Source organism: Calliphora vicina, chromosome 2, assembly GCF_958450345.1.
Source record: "Calliphora vicina chromosome 2, idCalVici1.1, whole genome shotgun sequence".
NCBI lineage: Eukaryota > Metazoa > Arthropoda > Insecta > Diptera > Calliphoridae > Calliphora > Calliphora vicina.
In genome coordinates this window covers 143224941-143248675 of record NC_088781.1, presented here as the reverse complement: position 1 = coordinate 143248675, position 23735 = coordinate 143224941, and the positions used below count along the sequence as shown (strand labels likewise).

The following is a 23735-nucleotide window of genomic DNA, read 5'->3' as shown; positions in this document are numbered from 1 at the left end:
TCATTACAAAAATTTATAATATTGTCTTTTGTGGCTTTTTTTAAAAAAAATTTGTATTTATAAAATTTTGTGAAAAACAAAAATTAGATTTTAAATTAAATGTATGCTAATATAAATACATATAATAAATTTATGTTTTGAATTTTTTAATAGCATATTAAGTATGCTTTTATTTCAAATTTAATTCATTAATTTATCGCTTTCCATTCCAAAGTTACAGCATAAATTGTGAACTAAGGTCTTTTTCCAAAAAAAACAATAATGCGCTTAACGGGTAAAAATTTTTTTTTTTTAATTTTTTTATTTTAAATGCTGTGTTTTTATGTATTTATGATTATTCATTACGAAAAAATTATAATATTCTCTTTTGTGACTTTTTTAAAAAAATTGTACATTTATAAAATTTTGTGTAAAACAAAAATTGGATTTTAAATTAAATTTATACTAATATAAATACATACAATAAATTTATATTTTGAATTTTTTAATAGCACATGAAGTATGCTTTAATTTCCAATTTTATTCAATAATTTATCGCTTTCCATTCCAAAGTTACAACATAAATTGTGAAAAAAGGTATTTTTTCCAAAAAACAATAATGCGCTTAAAGGGTTAAAAAAAATTTGTTTAACCTTTTTTTTCTAAAATGCTGTGTTTTTATGTGCTTATAATAACTCATCAATAAAAAAATATAATATTTTAAAACTACGGCTTCTATGAATTAATCGCCACTTTGGGTACCATTCAACCCACTGTGCATCGTAAGGCTCAATTAAAGTTCGCTAAACCGTACGAAAACATCACGAGCCCTTCTAGCAGGCAAAATATAAGCCCAAACATTTCTGAAAATCTTTTAAATAGTATGCCAGAAAGGAGCAAAGCTGTCAAAAAATCACGTGGTGTTCAACATAATATTAATTTTAAAATTACACTGTTTTTGAAACAAGGGACAAAACTGTTCACACCGACTTTTGTTTTAAATGTAGAATATTGTATTTAATCCAATTATTAAATTTAGATTTTGTGTATTATATAAGTTAGTAAATTGATACTCTTTTAAAATGAATTAATCATTTTCATATACATATTGAATAACACTTTTTTTTTGTCTTCTACTGTATATGTATATACCGTTATCAATACATAATTGCGATTCTGCCAATATTTCACCAAAATATTTTCGCATTACGGTCGCCCCGTCATAAGTTGACCACACGATTCCTTTAACTTTGAAATCTATTTTAAAATCTGTCAATAGTTTATTCGAATAATTATTCTTAAGAAATTAATTGTTAGATTATTCGTATGAATGCCCTACTATGTATATTACCCTTCTATTCCCTCTTCTTTGAATCACTTTACTCCTTACTACTGTTATGTATATTTTTTACAGGAAATTACCACATTTCCTTAACCCACATGTGTTTACTCACACTACCTCTCACACGGAGCAACATACTACATATGTACATTAGACAGACATTGCCACATACATAGATATGTACATATTTTCAGACGACACTTCTATTACTGGCTTATGCCACCGATACGATTTACATTATTACTATAGTCCAACTGAGAGTGTTTTTGTTACTATTATGACCATTTTAAACTGACCATGTTGTTGTCGTCATCCACATCCAACCGAACTAGAAATACAAAGTATGGAAATACTCTCTCTCATACATTACGAACAAAACGATCGATATTAGTTTTTCTTTTTCCATTTGGTTTTGTTTTATTTTGTTTTGGGTTGCATTTTATTTTTCTTGTTGTTTATTTATTTTTCCATTGTTTATTTGTGGCCCTTTTTTATTTAATTTTTTTTCTGCTCTTCTCTTTGTAGATTTTTACATAAAAGTACACAAAAAGTAAATTGCAGTTTTTTTTACTGTATGTCTGTTTGTTTGTGTTGTGTAAAAATGTAATTTATTAACACCTCAGTAATTATGATATGTTGGAAGTGGAGAAAAGAAAGAAGCAGAGGGAAGTATAAATTAACACCAAAAACAAATACTAACTGGAGAAACAAGAAATTAAAAACTACTTAAAACAACTTTTGGTATACACTCACTTTATATGACATAATATAATATTCGAGATTAAAATATGAAACAATTTAATGGATTATTAAAGTATGCAATGTCTTAAATTCATACTCTCGCTCATACTGTCACAACAACCAAAGCTATTGCTTCAACTTGGAGCAGTTTTGACGCCAAATTATACAAATGTTTTCTATATTATTTATTTGGTTGGCTGTTAGTGATGGTAAATGTGATGGTAATATCAAATTTCGTTTGTAAATCTTAGAAAGTACAACTAAATTTTCTTTAAGAAATAAAAATTGCCTAAACTAACACATATGTATAGCCGTTTTCACAGAAAGGTCCACCAGAACAGACAATTATTTTTTCTAATATTCTATTAAAATAAATTCATATTTGTTATAATATCATCTTTTTGTCAGATAATCTTAATTGTTATCATGTGAAAATTTACATGAAAACTGAAAATTTATTTTCTTTAGTATTTATTATTCACATATGTACTATGTACTCATCTTGAAATCGTTCCATCAACAACAAACTAATGCAAACAAATGAAAAGAGGCCGAACAAAGCCCGATTAACGGTACATTTTTCATTTGATTTTGTTTATGTTCAAATATCGGGTTCCTGTACCTAAATCATCGCTTGTTATCAGTGTTCCGTAAGATGCGGTACTACTTGGAAAACATTAATAGATATCCACTAATGTAAAAATAATATTTCGATAACAATTCGATGCATAAGTTAGAAAAATATACGGGATGGAAAGAAAAATTATGGTAAAGAAAAAGTGAAGTTAAAGATTGAAAGCTGAAGTTATTGAATTACTATTTAAAAATTATGCCGAACCAATAAATAATAAATAAATTTGCAGTACATATTTAATAAAGATTTTGTTGAAATTAATTGATGCAATCCATATTATAACAAGTAAGAGAGCTGTATTCGGCTGTGCCGAATCTATATACCCGCCATTTGTGGACCGATATTGCTGATTTTAAAAAGGATACTTCTCGAAAGCATGTCTGACAGAATTATTTACGATTTGGATCCCGAAGATATTTGGGGTATTCAGAAAATTAATTTCAACAGATAGACAGACGAATATACATACTTTATATGATCGGAAAATTAAATTGTGAAAATTACAAACGGAATGACAAACTTATATATAAAAAGGACCGGAAAAATATGTCGCGTTACAAATAAATAAAACCAATGCAAACATTTCTACACTACAACTTTCAATAGGTTTCTACATTTGCATTTTAATTTACAAAAAAAATAAAAGCTTTAAGAAATTTTGGAACTGATCGCTGACTTTTTAATCTTTCGAGAGACAATCGAACGAGAGTTATATATTTTGTCTTGTTCGGGATATCATTTTTACAGGCAATAGATTAAAAATAAATCTATTAGCACTAAACATTATGCTATTGAAAAATGTAAATAAGAAAGAAAAAAATTAAGATTTCATTATTTTTTTCACTTTAAAAGCGTATGAATGTCGAGTTCGGGACCGCGGATATGACAATATGAATCTCAACGATATTTATCAGTATATTGAAAATTTAGCATCTTCTCGAAGCACTGAAGAACAAAACACACCCAAACTCAGAGTTACAATATTAACGCTTTTTGCGCCAGATTTAGAGATTTTCAATCGCACTTTTAACCAACAAGATTATATGTAATAATATTAGTATTTTTACTTTAAACTAAATAATAATAAAATAAATCATGCGAAACTCAATAACCTTGACAGCAAATTAACTCAAACACAAAGTGAAATAAAAACAGTTTAATTGCAAAGAATGTAATCCAAAACTAAAATAATAAAAAAAAAATTAACACATAAAATAATCCGAATAATAACACACTCTTTTGCTTATTTGTATGGAACACAAAAAGTAAAAGAACAGAAAAAATAATTCCAATGACATTAACTGCTTTCATTTATTCATCACAGAAGAATTGTACGTATTACGGCTGCCAGTCATCCATATAAGCTGGAACCTAATCAATCATTGTAAAAAATTCAACCAATGAGCAATGACATACATTTTCTATGCCTTTGCGGAATTTTTGTCATTTTTACTTGTTAACTTACTCGTACTACTACTATTACTACTACTGTATTAACTAACTCACTTTGCGATGAACTGCAAAAGCACACGGTGACCAAGAAGATGAGAATACGGCAGAGATATAATAATAATAATAAGAAAAATAAAAGCAAAGCACACAAATATGTGAAATGTGTATCGGTCGGTCTGGTCTGGTCTGTTCTGTTTCTTATTCTCAGTCAGTCAGTCAGTTAGCATTTCTATTATTTGCTTGTTTGCTTTTTAGACAGACAATAATTTTTTACATACAAATTGGAAAAAACGCGGTTACAAACAAAGAAACTACAAAAAATTCCAACAAAACACGTTAAATGACGTAAAATATCAAATAAATGCAAACGAACAAACAAAAACAAACAAACACACACACACATCATTAATAGAGTACGACCGAAACCAGTTTTTCTGGCAAAACCGAATATTCGATTAAAAATTCATTATTCGGTTTATGTTATATAACCATTTTTTAATGTATTATAAAACATTTCACTTATTATATTCTTATTAGAATTGATCATAAAACGATAATAATGAAACTATTAATAATTAAAATTAAATTCCGCTTAATTCAAGAAGTTTAGGCTAAAAACTTAGTTTGACTTTATTAGTAAAATCTGTTAATGCAGTTTTATTATTTACTAGTTGACCGCCCCGGCTTCGCCCGGTATCTATTTACTAATGTTAGTTCTTCAAGTTTCTCAAACCCACATACACCTGCCTGTTCTAGTTTCTTTGCAAATAAAATATGTAAATTTGTACTGTATACTTTAGGGGGCATTTTTTATTACAGTTTACTGGACTCAAAAAGAAATTTCCTAGTTTTACCTGCCATTACATAGATGGACCATTTCATTTTTATATATGTATATAGATTTGGTTTGATTTATAATGACAAATAATCACAGTTAAGAAGAAGTGCGTTTGCACCTTATAGGTACTTTTTTGGGACTAGGAACATTTTCTGTTTCATATAAGAAAGTCGAGGCGATATTTACGATTTACATTTTTTTGTTGAAATTATATATGTAGTAACATAGTAACTGTCGCAATACGTTTCTTAGGGGTTTCTAAGTTGGCTAGTTTTAGAATATATTCAGGAGGGATCAGCTCTTTTTATACCTTCGGTCCACAAATGGCTGAGATATGAGGAAAAAACCTCGATTTTTGACCTATATCTGCATTACTAAGTCATTAATTTAGACAATATGGATATCTAATGATAGATATTTCAAAGACCTTTGCAACGACGTATATAATACCATAGTAAGTTTTCTACAATGGCTCAAAATCGGAAAAAATTTGTTTTAACACGAATTTTATTTCCACAAAAAACAATTTTTTTTTAAACTTAAACAAAAAATAAGTAAAAAACACACGAAATTCACTTTTTCCAATTTCTCCTCAAGTCTTGATAGTGACAGTGAAACACAAACTAAATGACGCAGCTTGGTTAAATTTTGACAGGAGTCAATGCCTGTTGCCAGGAGCAGTGTTGGCTTTTCAGTTAAGGGGCGGGAAATTAAAAAATTCACGAACTTATTGACCCGCTCTCATACATAAGTGAACAGATTATAAGCAAATAAAACTATCGAATATTCTTGTAGAAATGCGTAGAAAAAAATTTGGCGAATAATACGTGCAAAAATGTAGAAAATCATCATCATGACCGTCGTTATTAAAATCATCAGATTTCATTAAAACGTTAAAGAGAAATTAAAAAGAAACAATAAATTATAGTGAAAAGAAAGAAATGACTTGAAACAATTTAATCTATTTTAGATATATTGTTGTATCTTACCCACAGTTATAAGACTGAACAATAAGAAATTATTTCCCAAGAAATATGTATGTATGTAGTATAATGTGAAATGTAAAATGAAAGCAGGCAGACCATTTTAAGAATAATACTCGTCATATTGGTACTCGTTATGACTTAATATTCTTAAATCCTTTGTAGGTTTTGTTGTCCTAATAACGAGGCATTTTAAAATATTTATATACTTCACAAAATTTTCTTCATTAATCAAAACATATACATACATACATACATACATACATACATACATACATACATACATACATAATAGAAGAGAAAAAATAGTAATAGAAAAAAGTTTCATTAGTTTTAATATAATACCTATAGAGCTTTTATTTTCTTTGCATAATTTTATTTCTTCTATGTTTCTACACTTTCATTTATGTACCAACAAAATACTTTGTATCAACTTGTGTTAAGTATTATATACAAGAAAAAGAAATATTTTGTTTTTTTCAGTGTCTGCTCTTTACCTCCTATTCCGATATCTACAGCACTCTAGTCAATTCTTAGTTTTAGCTCAATATATCACTTTCTCTTCTTTTCTCTGGTGTATAATATTTCGATTTACATACTTAAATATGCTGTGCCTTTAAATCTTTTATTGTTAAAGCTTTTTGTTTTGTTTTGTTTTTTTTTTTAAAAAAATATTGTTAAAAATTTTAACTGACGTATTGCCAATGTGTATTTATTATAAGCCAAAACTAATATATCGGGTATTTCATTTTGATTTAAAAAAGTCAACATGGATTAATTAATATCTACGATTAGCAAAAGCTTTTTATCATAAGAAATGCATTATTTGTGGAGTATATAATTTTGGCGGGACAACCACCGCCACTAGGAATTCCAAATCGATTTTAATCGTAATCGCGATTAATAGTAAATGTAATCGCACATTAAGTATTGCAATTACATATGAAGAAGAACCTAGGTTTAATTATAAATTTAAGTTAAAGTATATTCCTAACTGTTTACAAATAAATTATCATTAAATTAACTTTTATAATAATCTTTCAACTTAATATATACATATATATATTTTATTAATTCAATCGAATAAAAGGAGCGAAATATGTATGTATGTTGAAAAGCAATTATTTGAAGAATAAAGGTAAAATAAATATTTTAAATATTCAAAAATCAAATGGGCATTAGGATTTATTAATCTGGTTAACATTACAACTTGTAAGCTTATTAATATTTGGAGAAAATAATATTTAGTGACCAATATTAGTGGTTTAAATTTATTTACACACGTTCTGATTTTAAAAAGTTTTCTGTCGAAGCATATTACACATTTTTTCCTAATAGAACTAAGTCGGGACTCTTAATAAAAATATAAACTTTTTGAATTTTCTCCGATTAACTACAATACAAATGTGTACCGTTACTTTACGTCTTTGAGAGTGAAAACGTTAAGAGTAATCAACATATTATCTATAGCAATATAAAATTTTTATGAAAAAAAATTATTTCAAATTAAGTTGAAATATTGCAACAGCTACAAAGGATGTGCTAGTGTTCAAGTGTAAGCTTTCCAGATCCACAACAAATATATACATAGAAACTATTCCAAAACAAATAACAAATATATGGGCAAAAACACTTTTCTTTTTAAATTAATGAAACACACCTTAATTGTTCATTATTTCTTAAGTGTTTAGGATTTTGACAAAAAGCTAATAATTTTTGCCAATAACACTACCAGCAACAAAATTTTAAAATCGAAAGTCTAATCTTTATTATATTCTCCTAAATTTCAAAAATATTAAAAAAAAAATATTGAAACGAACAAAGAAACCACAAAATTTCATTTTGGATATAGAGTTGTATAACAGATCTGATACAGGCATAAGTAAAATAGACTAGTTTATTGTGTGAATAGATATTGTTTGTCTATAAAATATTATTTACAGAAAAAAAAATTTAACAAAATTTTCAACCAATTTTGTTCCACCAATTTTTTTCATTTGTGAAAGTTTTCTAAGCTGAACACAATAGTAGACTCTTGATACACTTCTTCTTAAAATCGAGGTTGCTCTAAAAATTTTCGAAATTTGCAGTTTTAAAGGACAAAAAATAATTTCGTAGTATAAAAGTCGTCTTTGTATAATTTATATTAAAACTTAAACCGATTAGTGAGTCGATAAAATTTAGCTGAATATGATTATTCAGCAAAATTTAAAAAAAAAAAAAATTTTAAATTCGTTCATCTTTTCTAAAAAGCATGTAGTATTGAAAACTAGACTAAAGTACTACTTTTTACGCAAATTTGAACAAAATTATATATTTGCCCATATCTATATGTATATAGCGAGGACTTTAACAAAGTTGTATCAAACACGTAATTTAATAAAAAAAATATACATACATATGTACATACAAAAAAAATATAACTGACACAACTCAAACTTGTACATGTATAAGAAATACACACACAATATCTTACTTGTACATCCTCCCCACACCTATGTACATCCCGAAAAGTTAACTTGTAACACAATTACAGACACACTCATACACAAACATAGAATTTGACTTAAGAAAAAAGAAATATAAGAACTTCAGGATCCTTTATTGTCGTATCTAACAAAACGATGAAGGTTGTTCTTGTTTTTATTTTTATTTATAGGTTGGGGTAGAAAGAAGTACGAGTAGTTAGAGTTGTTATCGTTATTTGTAATATCCCAGCAGTTAAGCAAGTAGTCAATGTATCCCTTAAAGACAGTAATTGTCACAAATGTCTTATCACTTGGCTGACTCCAATTTATATATTTTTGTCATTTGACACGTGTGTGCACTTTATAGTGCATAGCGAAGACAATTGGTTACTTTATACATCCCAAGCGTGGAGATAATTGCCACTTAGGTGTCTCTAAGTAATCTGGAGTGTAGTCACTTTAAACGTTTTGTGAGTAATTCGTACAAACTGGTTTTATACCAATTGTGTTGATATAATTCTCATACAGTTTATTTTTATTTTTGCTTAAATATTAGGGTATTCATTCGACTAATGAATTTCTTACGAATAATTATTCGAACAATTTAAAAATGGCCATTTTCGAATAACGAATAATTCGAACAATTTTATGTAGAATAATCGAATAAAACGAATAAATGTTCATATAAATTTAAATTTATTTGGAATTTTTCATAATTCCAAATTTAAATAAGTAATAATGACTCACAAAAATTGTATGATTTCTGAAATTCGACAAATATCTAAAGACAAAGGGACTTTCGATCACTGTAGATTAATGATCCGATAGCTTCTTCTATAAATATATCAATATTATTGCAAGAAGTTACAATTATAAAAACAAATCTTTCAAAATGTTTAACTTAGGACTTGAACCAATGAAAATAAAAGGTACGAAATAAAATATTTGTTATTTAGCTGGCGAAATATTAGAAGAATCGCAATTAATAATCAAAATATTAACTTAGATTAAAGTGGAGTTGAATGTGATGGAGAATGTGATTTAGAAACGGTCATCGAAAGTGATATTGAGTATTTATAATGATTACATTGAAATAGATGAAGGCCATGATCTTAGAATATATGTATGTATATAAGTGATGTTATTAACCGCGTACGTAAGTGTTGCAAAATATTTAATAAATCGAATGATAAACTCAAATATTGCGAATTAACGCTTTGTTGCAAGAAAAGCATGGAGTTCGTCTTATACATGATTTTGAACATCGTTGAAGATCTTTGTCTAATATGGTAATAAAATGTTTGCATATTTCTAAATGCGTCAATCATGCACTGCGTGTCTTCAAATTAGCCACGTTCACTGACAATGATATCAAACTTTGGACAGATTCACTTTATTGTGTAATTCCCCAAGACAACTTTATTAAGCAAAGATTCGGCAACGTTGATAGAGCTTGATGTATAATACAATTTGTTATAAATAATTTAGAAATAGTGAATAATTAATTTACTAAAGAATTAGTTCCTCAATTTAAAACCCGAATTAATGAACGACATAAAAAGTTCTTAATACGTTTATATTGTATTTGAATTCAGGACCATGTCCAACTAGCTCAATTTTTTTTAAAGCATAGCTCCAAATCGGAAACTAAAGGTTTTGCTAGTCAATTGTTTTGTAGATTGTTCGGGAGTTAATCTGATCAGAATATTTCTGATGAAAATTTAATGATGAACTTTGTTTTCGAATGTTTTTTAACATTATCAATACCTGAATTGTTAACTTTAACGTTATTTTTTTGTTTTTTTTTAACAATAAAATATTAAAAAACTACATTCTTTACTTTTTTAAAAAAAATTAAATTATTCGAATAATTCGATTAATTTTAAACGTCTGATCGAATTATTCGAACAAGTTAAAATCTCTTATTCGAATTATTCGTTTTATTCGAACAAAAGAAAAATGGAATAATTCGATTACCCTATTAAATATACTGATATCCCATGTAACATAGCATGAAGTCAATAGTCACTTTAGTGTCTCTTAGTAAACTATGGTGAAGTCAGTTCAAACTTTTATTGCACTGCACTTTATTTTACACACCAGAAGCGTTGACTACTTTTGATCAGCTATCAGATAGTAACATTGTAATCAAAATGGTCAATTGACCCCTGCTTAGGACATGCACGTATTAAAATAACTAGTCACGTAGCTTATCAAGTAACCAGTTACAAAGCTGTTGAGGTAACTGACGTTATGTAACCAGTATGTGAATCCAATGCGTTGCCTGCGTGCCCCTGCTTAGGACATGTCCGTGTTAAAATGACTAGTCACGTGGTTATTGAAGTAACTGGCTCCCACCCTAAATGATAGGTAAAATCACTAGTCCGGTACTGTCTCCTAGAACTGCTGGGATACATATACTTTTTTCCTAAAGTACATACATATACACTCATACATATATATGTATGTATGTATGTTCATTAGGGTGAGTCGATTTTTTTACGAAAAATCGTATAGCAGAAACGCATTCTAAGAAATTTTCCCCAAGAAACCATAGGTCTGAAATCAAATCCTATATTGCGCATTTCGTCTCTGCCACCCTAATGTACATATTATGTACATTAGGGTGGCCCTAATTGTAAACTTTTTCAATTTTCGATACTCTCAAGGTCTATAATTGTTCTCCAGCAAATTTAAGGTGAGCTTTACGATGTTTCTGCTATATAAATGGTTTCTCGAAGCTGAAACTGCTCTTTTTTGTACATAACTCTAAATTGAGAGAATCTATTACTCAAGAAGCTGACGTGTTTTTTAGTTAAATCGGGGTTATGACTTTTCGTATCATATATTTCTTCTTTTTTTCAAGCAATCAAATTTGTTTTCCCCATTATAAATGTTAAAAATGTATGAATTAATTTTTAGTGGGTTATTTAAACTCTACACTTTATCCGATTTTGCTCAAATTCTTAGCAATTGATTTTTACATAACGGAAAACAATTTATACCTTGGGAGAATCGAGAATCGTAAAATAAGGGCCGCCATAATATATTTTCATGTGTATAAACAAATATAAACAGTGGTATGTACCAGGTAAGTTTATTGTAGGAATTCACCTTTTGTAGCCACATTATATGGAGTGTAAAGTGCGGTTGTAGATGAGTGTTTTGTTCAACTGTGTGTATTTAGTTTTGTCTATATACAGACACGAATATGCATCCATACATATTTATATCAGTCAGTATTACTGTGTACATATGTATATATTTATGAATACGACTGTATATTACAATATTTTGTTTATTAAAAATTTATAGTGTTTGTAGTGTCACAATATTTGTTACAGTTTTGCATTTATAATATTTGTTAGCCTTTCGTTCTTTTTTTTTCATAAAATGTTTATTTTGATTCGTTATAAAGATGAACAATAGTATTAAAATAAAGGACTCTACAATAATAATTGCATATCCATATGTCTTATTATTTTATTAAAAAAAAACAGTTACAAGATAATAAAATTTACATTTTTCACCTAAAATACAAAACTTAAAACTAATTATTTAAAATAAAATGTATTATTGTAATCAAAGCCTTTGAATTTTGTTAATGGGAATGATAGATTTGATAGAATGTGTCCTAAAGAATGAGAGAATGTTTAACAACAGCATCAGCTGTTCTTCGCCGAGTAAAAAAGTTCGTCACAAAGTAAAAAATGTTTAAGTTACAAAATATTGGTAGAGATTTTGCAATTATTGAACAGTTATCAATAAAATTAGTACCAAAATATCCTAATTATGATATTAATCTTTTCCATTTTTCCACAACAAACAACTTTCTTTCTTTAGATGTCCCGGTTACTTTTATTGTTTACGTTTTTTGGATTTTTTTTTAATTTTGTATGTCAGCTGTTCAGCGTTGCCACTTGTCTGTTTTTTGTTGTATATTTTGTTGTATAAATGTAAAACATTTTCTACATTTGCGGTGGTACCCAGTTAAAGTCGGTTCAATTTAAAACATACTTTAATTTTGACTATGGTTGCAAATTAATAAAAGGCAGGTTTTTATTTTAAAGTTGTTTTTAAAAAGAACCGACTTTAGTGTTAGACTTGATTATGGGCCAATGTTTCGAATTTATTACATAATTTTGAACTGATGAGTGTAAATATGTCGCTCAAAATTCACTTTTTACATTCTCATGTGGATTTTTTCCCGGAAAACCTCGGACACATGAGTGATGAACATGAAGAGCGTTTCCATCAAGCTTTGAAGTTTTTCGAGAGGAATTATTAAGGTTTATGGGATCATAATATGCTAGGAGAATACTGTTGGAGTGTCGTGAGGGAGACAAATGAAAATAATTATAAAAAGAGGACTTCACTTTTAATTTTTTTGTTCTAATTTAATGTACATTTTTATATGTCTCGTTTTTAATAAATATCTCAAAAGTTTGACGTCCAGCATTTTTTTAATATTTTTTCCGAAGTTAGAAGACCAAAATTCACAAATCCCCATATGTTTCAATTCATGAGCAAAAACTTTGTAAACTAGGGTAATCGGTGAAATTATTTTTAGAACAAAGAAGACTTAAGTTAAAATTATTTGTTTAACAATTAAAATTAACGTAATATCATATCATGTCATGTTTTCAAACCATTGTGAAATATTAGGACATTATGACAATATGACAGGATAGGAGACCCTGTGCATTGACTATATGTGTATTGCATTATTTGGACTTGTTATTTTCTGAAACCAAACTAACGTATCAAGCTCAATAATATAAATTTGTATGAAAAAAAATAAATAAAAATATAGTACATTTTATTTAAATTTTTATTTTATGTTCGAAATTGAAATTGTTTATGGTTATAAACACCATATCCATTCATGTTCCAAAGTAATTTGAGATCATCTGAAGATATACCTCGTCCGCGCTGTCTTAATCCTTATGGAACAAAATGGAAATTATAGGAATAACAATATGAATGACAAACTTACCGCCCATGGTGAAGGGATATAAATGGATTTTGCCTTCTTCCAGCACAGCATGAGTTTCTATCGTCCATCATTTATTTAGTCTTAATTAAATTGACAACACTACTCTATATTCTGACTTTTGTTTATTTGCGCTTGTTACAAAAACAACTTTCGAATAAACCATTGAACAGATAGACTTAACTTTGTTTTTGTTTTTCTAATTCATACTTTATTCTACTCCCTCTTCTCCTTGACAAGCACTTTACTTCTTTGCTGTTGAAATATACATACAAGGTACATACATACATATATTCATTCATCTTATGGCCTTTGTTTACTCTGTGTTTTTTTTTCTTTTTCTAGTTACACTATTGCTTTACAATATCATTTCTTGGCTGTTACTCTCCAATAACACCCTCAATTGTAGCCACCCAAAGTAATAGCGGATGTTATGTTAAGTGTATACGGAAGGATAAAAAGGATATGCGGAAGGAAATTTTATGTATGTCTTCGCTTTTGTTTGCTTAGACTTGACTTCTGTGTGATTCAACTAGATATTACTTTGTTATAAATTATTGGGAAAAAAATTAGAATTAGTAATCGAGGACGCTGCTTTGATTAAATTTTATTAATTAGTTTAATAATTCATATTAATGCCGTAAACATAAATATTTCTATCTTTAAAGCAACTAAACATTTTTTAACTGGTATTTATAAATCTATTAACCGAAAAACAGTGGCGCATATTCATAAATCATAACTAAAGTCGGAACCAGTAAAACAGAAACTAAAAAATAGTTCATAGATAGTTGTAGATCTTATTCACAATTCATAACTAGCTTAGTTACTGCTTTGACATGTAGAGAAAACAAAATGTCGATAATATTTTGATCGATATATACTGTAATAAATTAAAATGCTTATAAAGCTATTAAAAAACTATTTTTGTTCTCTAAAAAGTACATACAATATTTATAGTTATAGTTTGTATGTAAATCAATTAAAATAAGAGCATGTAAAATTAAATTTTTCAATAGAATGTTGTTGACAAAAAAAAAAACACATCTCTAGATTATTTTCTTTTTGTATACATGTATTAAAATGAAATCAATCAGCTGTTTTGCTGAATGTATTAGTAGTTGGCATTTAGTTACAACTTTACCCATGATTAAGTGCTAACTAATTGTGCTGAAAGTAACCAATTGTGAATAACTTAAATAGGTACTTAAAAAAGTCAACACTTGGTGATCGTTTATGAATATGCGCCAGTGTTTTTCCGCAATTTCGAAGCGGTTAATTGAAAATCATGTTTTATTATAATTTATAGAATGTATCATTTTTTGTGAAAAAAATTTGCCGGTCCGAATCTATGGCCTTTATATGTTACTAGTTGATCGCACCGGCTTCGCCCGGTAGCATTTACTAATGTTAGTTCTTCAAGTTTCTCCAACCCACGCACACCACCCTGTTCTTATTTATTTGAAAATAAAATATCTAAATTTGTGCTGCATACTTTAGGGAGCTTTTTTATTACAGTTGACTGGACTCACAAAAAAAGAATTTCCGAGTATTCTCCTGAAAATTTCGAATCGAATAAAAAAAATCAGCCAACTCGCTCCAGCCGTTACATACATGGACCATTTCATTTTTATATATATAGAAGATTGGAAAGGTCTTTGAAATGCCTATAATAGATATATAAAATCATTTTTTGTAAATGGAGTCGGAAATGAATATTGTAAAAATTACAAACGAATTGACAAATTTATTTATAGCGTTATCACTTATGGAGAAGGCAATAGAAATAAAACAATGCATGTTAAATCTAATGAATATGAGACCATGCGCAATACTGTCTCATATGATTTCGATATGAATTTAGCATATCAGTAAAATTGTATTGTAGTATTTTAATAAATAATACTTACCGTGGTTTTGATATTTTCTTCATATCCATGGCATTTGGTTTTAGTAAACGTTTTACTAATATCTCGCATAACAAGTAGACATGTTGTTAGGTTGTTTGATTTAGAGAAAAGTTGCAGTAGACTTTGGTTGTTTGCTGTTTGGGATCTTCGTTCTTCTCTAAAGCTGCCTCTGCCGTTTTATATAAATAATTGTATGATTTCACATGAATAACGGGGTATGTTTTTGTCGAAGACACTTTAATTTGCTTAACGGTTTTTCTTCAAAAGGGATTTGAAGTTTGTATGTTTTTGTTTAATTAGTAAAAGTAGAAAATTGTTTGAATAGCCACAATGTTTTTGTGGTTTTGATAGATTTAAATATTTTTGCTATATTAATTTTGTATTTATAGTATTTCTTTTAATTATAAGTATGTATATGTATATGCTTAATTAGTAATTGAATTTTTTTGTTGTTGTTATTTTAATTTCCGTTGTTTTAAAGTAATAATATATATATATATTTTTTAATTTCATATATTTTTCTTAATTAATTATTAAGTTGATTTTGTTTGTTTTTTTATAATTATTTATTTATTTATGTATGTTATTATATTGAAATTAATATTTATTGTAAATATTATAGTATGTATTTATAAATAATGCTACAAAAGCGTTTAAAAGAAAAATTGCTCAGTGATAACTGATTTTTTTTTTTAAATATTTTATAATTAATAACTTTTTTAGTTAAATTTTACATAAGTAAGCACTTGGTTAATATTATATTATTTATATTTAATATATTTTTTCGACTTTCTTTTTAATGAAAAACATATTTTTTAGTTTTTTTTTTAGAATGCAGGCTTCTTTATGTTTATGTTAATATTAATAGTATTATTTTGTATCATATTTATATTATTGCTTATTTTTAGGCAACTATTTACTGTTGTGTTGTTTTGGAGTTTATAATTTTGGAAATTGGCATTTAATTAATTATTTATGTTTGTTTAAATTTTTACAGTAATTTAGTTTTTAATTAAATTTTGGTTTTAATATTCCAGCTGAAATGAAAAGTAATTTATGATGATTATTTTTAAATGGAATAAACGAATATATGACATATATTTTCATATTTATGTTTTATATAAAGAATAAAATAAAAGTAAAAGAATAATTTCAAAACAAACAAATGTTTACAATATAAAAAAATGCTATTGTTGGTTGACATTTTGTGAGTTATTTATTAAACAACAGTGGATAATAAAGCACATTACAAGCCAATGAACTTTTCTGTCGTCATTTCAAAAGAAATATATTATTATAATTAGGGTATCAAAATAAGAAATACATATGGGCATTTCTACAGAAAGGTCTAACGTCACCTAAAATAGAAATGTTCATAAACAAATGATATTTTCAAACATACATATTAACAAAATGAAAAATTTTTTATAATAGAGTATTTTTAGATAATCTTTGTTGATATGAGAAAAATGTACTGAACACTGCAAATGTATTTTCTGTTGCTATTAATAACATTTCCTGCAATTATTCCATAAAATCTTTATGTCAACCACCAGTTATTAGTTTAGTATTTTCTTTAACAAATTATAATCCGATTCGCGAGTTATATTTCTGTCCTCGTTCCGGATACATTGTTTATTGCTAATATATTGGAAACAACTAATCGACAAAATCTATATATTGCACTAAAACAATGCCACAAATATGATATCAAAAAATGTAAATTAGAAAAACAAAATTCGAGATCGGAAGAGTGGAAATGCCCATATACACTATAAATAATAAGTAACACAAAGTATGTACTTTGCTTTTAAAAACATTATTTTTATTTCACAGACACGCACACACTACACTTTATTGAATTGATTTTTTACTTTGTTTTCATTTTACATATTTTACACACACATCTGCTGGAAAAGAAACACTGATTGTGTAAAATAAAAACTGTTTAATTGGTTGGAGATCATTACAGCCTGAAGTTCATTCAAGTTCAAAAACTCTCCATTAGCACACACATGCTGACAACAAACACCTGCTGATTTTTTAACACGATGAAAAATAAGAAAATGTTTAATATATGAAGTTATTAGTAAGTACATACATATATTTATTTAAGTACAAATTTCTAAAATGATTCAGCATTTTAAATACAAAAGGCAGAAACAGCACAAAAATTAAAAAAATATTTTTTTTTTTAATTTTAGAAAAACTTAAAAAAATGTAACTTTTTTAACAATACATAGTTACAAATTTATATCCACAACTGTAATAAACTGTAAAATCGAAAATATGGAATTGCATGTTCTATCTTATTCGATGCACATTGGCTTGAAATGTGTCCAAAGTGGCACTTAATTGAATGTTAAAAATAAAGCTTTCGACATAATAACTGGTATTAGGCAAAAATATATTAAATTATACATCACTATGCGATATTTCAAAACTTATAAGTTTTTTACTTATTCCGTAGTTAGTTAGCTAAGTATGTATTAGTGTTTTCAAATTTTAATATTTAATAAAAAAAAAAGATCCAAAATTGGTGGACTATAAGTAGTTAGACCATTATTGTAATTATTTGTTAACTTTGAAATAAAGATTTTCAATAGTATGCTATTTCAACTTAAAAACAATAAAGAAAGTTTGTGGTTTTGTTAATAAATTTGTATGTACCCTTCACCTTCGTGATAAGGGTATACATATATAAGTTTGTCATATTCTGGATCCTTATAGATAGCGGAGTCGATTAAGCCATGTCCGTCTGTCTGTCTGTTGAAATTAATTTTCTGAAGACCGCAGATATCTTCGGGATCCAAATCTTCAATAATTCTCTCAGACATGCTTTCGAGAAGTTTGCTATTTAAAATTAGCACAATCGGTCCACAAATGGCTGAGATATGAGGAAAAACCAGGACAAACTAAATTTTTGAAAACCTGAATTTTTTTTAAATTTTTTTTTGAATTTTAATAAACGAATTTATAAAACGAAACGACAAACGTTAAACAAATTTTGGGCCTCATTTTGTAAAACGAAACGACAAACGTTAAAGACATTTTGTATGGAAAATATTCAAGTTTCAAACCATTTTCCCAGTATTCTTCATAAAAATTGCTTACGTTTCTGAACGCTTCGTTTTACAAAATGAGGCCCTTATATTTTATTTTTTTAATACAGAAAATTAAAAATATTTTTGCGTTTTATTCCAAAGATGTACCCCATCCAATGTAATATTCTATAGACTGTAGCACTACTGACTAGGTAGTTATTTTCTATACCAATTGACTACACAGCTTAATAAAAAGAAAACCAAACTATTGACACGTTCGTTGACAATATCACCAGAAATACACTAGAACAGTTATCTCTACTCATGCTTAAAGGAAAGTCGATAGAGAAAGAGCGTTGACATAAGGACATATGGTTCTAGGCTGACTACAATAAAAAATTTAATTTATTCCGAGTTTTGTGTTCTGTTGATGTGTAATTAAAGTACTGATATTATTCGATTCTTCTCTCTTGATCAGTTGGTTTTATAGGTATGTATAGGTAGATAATATATAATATATCTTTACCTTAATATAGAAAGGCACTAACTCGTGTTTTTTTTTCCAGTCCAGATTTTCTCATATATCATATTTAGCCAAAAAATATACATATATGTATGTACTTAAAAAACACGAGTTAAGGCATTTCTATATTAAGGTAACGATATATTAGGCCCTAAGCGCAAAAGTGGGCTAACACTATATTTTTCATAACCTGACTTATCTACGACAAATTATTTAAAACTTGCTAAAATTGAATACAAAACCGGTCAACCTCTTGTTTCACGAATCATCAGATAACATTGCAACTAAAGTCAAATACATATAAAATAATGTCACGTACAGTGATCTAAAATTCATAGAATTACAAACCCCCATTATTTTCATAATTCCTGTCTGAAGCTTAGACCACTTTTGAGCTAGAAAAGTATGTATGTATGTAGTTTGAAAAGTCAAACACAGTTTTTAATAATAAGCGATTTGATTTGCGATATACATATTTCGTATTCTAGGAAAAAAAAAATAATAAAATGTATCTGAACTATTTTGATAATATTACAAGTGTAATTGTGTGCAGAAATTTCATAATACACAAGGATTATTCGCACAAAAGATAAGAAACTGTTTGGCAAATGTGATCAAGTGCGAATACAACATTCAACGCCTAGACAATTATTTTACGACATTTTCAAAATCAAGCTTGGTGTAACTATTTTATTGATTACAAATACCTATGTACATATGAATTTACTATTTATTTTGAACTTTGTCCCAACGACGTCAATGAAAATAAATTTGTTGAAATACATTTCACTTTAAAAACTAAAAATGACAATAGATTATTCATAAATAGGAGAGCGAGAGAATTATAAAGAAAGGAAAGTAAACAAGAAGCTAATGGAAAAAAGAAATACTAAATGTGAATTAGATTTAATAAAAGTGACAATACCTTGTGTTTTTGTGTTATTTAATATGATGGCGTTAATAAAAATTAACAATTTATTTTATATTATTTGCTTTTGTTATTTTGTTGTTGCTGTAATTCTTGTGTGCTTATTTTAATTGATTGGTTTTTTTTAGATTTGTTGCTGAGCGCCAAATATACAGATATTTTTTCTTATTCATTTTATTTTCATTTTTTTTTTTATTGGAGACTCTGTATGCTCTCTCTGCTAAACTAATGGTGCTTAATAAAAATCTGCTGCTTGCTGCATATACACGAATGATAACGAAGGCGTTGTTGTTATTGTTGCTTCTATTATTATTTTAAGGCGTTTAAAGGGGGGTAAGTCAGGGAGCAGAAAAACTGAATAAAAATGATTTTTTATTGCAAAATAGTATTAGAAGAGTAGTGGAAAAAATACATATAAAAGAGCCCGGCACACACACGGGTAGGAAATATAGAAAAAAAGAAAAGAAATAATACAGCAACAACCGAAAAATACACGACACTACAAAAAACAAACGACGACAATGTTTTTTCAAGTAGATGATGACGATTTTTTACTACAATCTGTCCGAAGAGGGGGCAGTAAATTAAAAGTTAAGTATTATAACAAAAGTAAAATATCATATAGAAGTACAAAAATAATTAAATTGAAACAAGATAAGTATGTTTATTTTTTCGCGTACTAGGAATTTAGATGTTATAGGTATTTTTTGTTTGTTTGATTATTTTACTTTATATGGTGCTCGCCTCTAAATTTATTTAATTTGAAGCAATTATAGGTATTAAAATCACAATTGCACTTATAAAGAGGTATAATATAAATTTAGCAATATAAATTATATTTTGCATATTTTTCTTATCACTTTATTTTTTTAAACCATATATTACTATTACTGTAATATATTTTTCTTTTTTTAATTTATGTTAAACAACGCGTAAGACGAGCCACTTCATGTACGAAAACTACAACTACTTCTTTCGACGACTTTGAAGTCTATCGAAAAATTTCTTCTGCGCTCTCTCACGAACTGTCAGTGAACGAGAGAAATGAAGTGATGTCAAAAAAAAAATAATAAATAAATTATAGTAAAAATATGCGAATAAAAAAAACATCATTTGTTAAATTACACCATTAATTTAAATTAAATGAAATTAACACAACACAAATATGACATTTAGTTAAAGTAAATTAGAAAATGATTTTACTCAGTCCATAAAAAAAACATTTTTATACATAGATATACATATTTTCAGATATATTATCTGTCTAAAAAAGGAAAAATTAAACTTTTAAAACTGAAGTGAATATTTAACTTAAACTCATTTCTTCAATGTGTATTATTAATATAAATATATTAATCACAATTTATATATTATATATTTTTTCAGAAAATGCAACACTGGATGTATTGCAAAAAATCAAAACATTGTGTCTCATCATTATAACTATCTCTTTCTGAACTATAAACCTCTTATCTGACTCGAAGATTACAGTATTTCTAACTATTCCATATATTAACAAAAACAGCAGTAAAAAGAAAAATATATATCATGCACTCTCTTTTTCTCTCTTCATCTCATCAGTGTCAAAAATTATGTTTTCGTGTGAATTTCCCATTTTTAAGCAAAACAAAAACAACTAAAACGAACAAAAAAGAAATTTCGCCGTGAATGAGAAAATAAAAGGAATTGAAAAAATTTAAATCTTTCTTTTCTGTTTAACCAAAATTAAAAATACTTAATTTTTAAAAACTAAAAAATACATGAAAAAGTCCAAAAGAATATACTTACTGTAGTAGACTGAATCTTTATGTACAATTCGTCATGAAATTTCCTTTTTAACATATAGAAAAAAGCAACAAATGTTAATTTTTGCCTATTCGTTTCTAGAAGGCTATTTAAACACTATTGTACACACAGTCAATTGAAATACTTATTATTTTTAAGAAAAAAATTAATTTATTTTATAATTGCAAAACACAAGACTTTAATTTGGCCTTTTAATTTTTTTCTTTTGATCTTATTCCTCCTTTTTGAGGTTCGTTCACTTCATGACAATTTTTCGTCTTGAAATTTTTTGCCAAAAAAAATTTCCTTTTTGTTCACTTTTTGCTTAATCAATTTTGATAGTTTCACTTTCACCAATTTTTCAGTATTTTCAGTTCGCGTCCATTAGTTTATTGTTAATTGTTTGATTTTTATAATTTGCAATAAATTTTCATTTGTAGAATTTTTATTTAACAAAAAAATTAACGTGAAATTCCGAAATGAAAATCAAACCGAAGTTCGCCATTTTCTATTTTTTGGATGTCTCCTCTTTGTGCTTTAATTCGTATGGCGAAAAAGGTCGTTGTTACACCACTAACTAGAATTTGTTGTTGTTATATTAAGTGAAGGGTTGTATTTTACTTCATAGTTGCATTTACCTTAAAAACGAACAAATTTATTTCTACTACTAATTGTAAACACAGTCAAAATAGTACATGGCTATAAAACAGAGTAGCAAGCCGTAACGGCGCGACCGGCGGCTAGCCGAGCAGCCGATAATTTTTAAGAGCCGCGCCGAAACTACCGGCTCATCGGCGGCTTATTTTCTAGCTGATTTCGATTTTTAAGTACTTTTTTGTAAATTTAACTATGTATACTCAGCATCTTTACAGTATTTCACACTGTTTTATAATATCACTAAATACAACTAGTATTTAAATACTAAAATATTTTTTTTCAATTATTTTAAATTTTACCAGGCTATTAACAGGAAGAATTATATATCCCAGGAAAAATTGATTAGTTCTAAAATGCATGATTATAGCCAGTACTCGTTCTAGTTAGATGTTGGGGCCAACGATTTTTGTTTTAAAACATTGAGAACTCGTTCTTAAGAAGCTTTACTTGGAATGGTTCTGAAAACAGTTCTTCTAAAACTTTAGCAAACACACCTTAGGAACTAGCATTAGTTTTTTCATCAGATATTTTTCTTTGAAATTGTCAGTCTTGGAAATAGTTTCTAGAAGTTGATGGATTTTTATTATTTATTTGGTTCATTTATAGTATTAGCTTAGAAAGACATTCAGAATGTTTATAGAGCAGAATCGTGTAATATGGAGGAAAATTGTACTCTATAAACAGGCTATTTATTTTATTTACCGAAACAACTTCTAAACAAATTAACTTTTCGTCACATTAGGTTTTAATTATCCATACATACCTAGTATATAATACTATAGGAAAAGAAAATAAAGTAGAATTTATTTTACATTTTTTCCATATTTATATGAAAACATTTCGGTGGGGGTAATATCCTATTTACACCCGCACCTCGTATATATAATACTGGAAATAATACAAAATATATTTTTGGAACAAATTAAAATTCCTGTAACACTTTGCATTTTTATAAAGCAAAAATAAAAATGTTATTAAACTGTGTAGAAATATATTTTTTAAGATGATTTCTGGATATGCCGAATGATTTTAATATTGTTTTATTTTTCAAACGTATTAATATGCAGGATTTAATATTGAACATTTCCTCTGATAAATATCCCTAAATTTCGGTATACAACCGAATTATATATTGAAAACAATTCCGATTTATAAAATAGTAAAAAATAGGCATTGCTATATAAAAGCAATACATGCTAATTAAAAAAAATATTTCATTAAATTCGGCGCTGCCGAAAAAAAATTTAAGCCGGTAAAAACTCGGCGTTAAGCCGACAAGCCGCCGCCGTCGACAATTTTTACCCCTTCAGCCGCCGCCGAAAAAATAAGACGGCTTGCTTCTCTGCCATAAAACTGAGTGATATAAGAAATATGAAATAATATATGAAATTAATCATTTCTTTTCTTAAATGGCAATTGTTTATTATTATTTTTGGCATAAATCAAGATCATCGAAAC

At 27.5% G+C, this 23735-nt stretch overlaps 1 protein-coding gene across 6 annotated transcripts in view; it reads right to left on the bottom strand.

Moving 5' to 3' along the window:
* lilli (lilliputian) overlaps window positions 1–15793 on the bottom strand; it is an 80987-nt gene extending 65194 nt beyond the window's left edge. For 2 of the 6 annotated variants that reach the window (XM_065502386.1, XM_065502383.1), the window contains exon 1: window positions 15341–15791. Coding sequence is in view for 4 of the 6 variants with exons in the window: in XM_065502382.1 (XP_065358454.1) it covers window positions 15341–15369 (29 nt within the window). In the remaining 2 variants the exon portion in view is untranslated. Of the gene's footprint in view, window positions 1–15340 lie in introns of all 6 variants that reach the window. The other 4 variants (XM_065502382.1, XM_065502381.1, XM_065502380.1 and 1 more) reach the window with 4 other exon arrangements.
* Between the last annotated feature and the right edge of the window lie 7942 nt (window positions 15794–23735).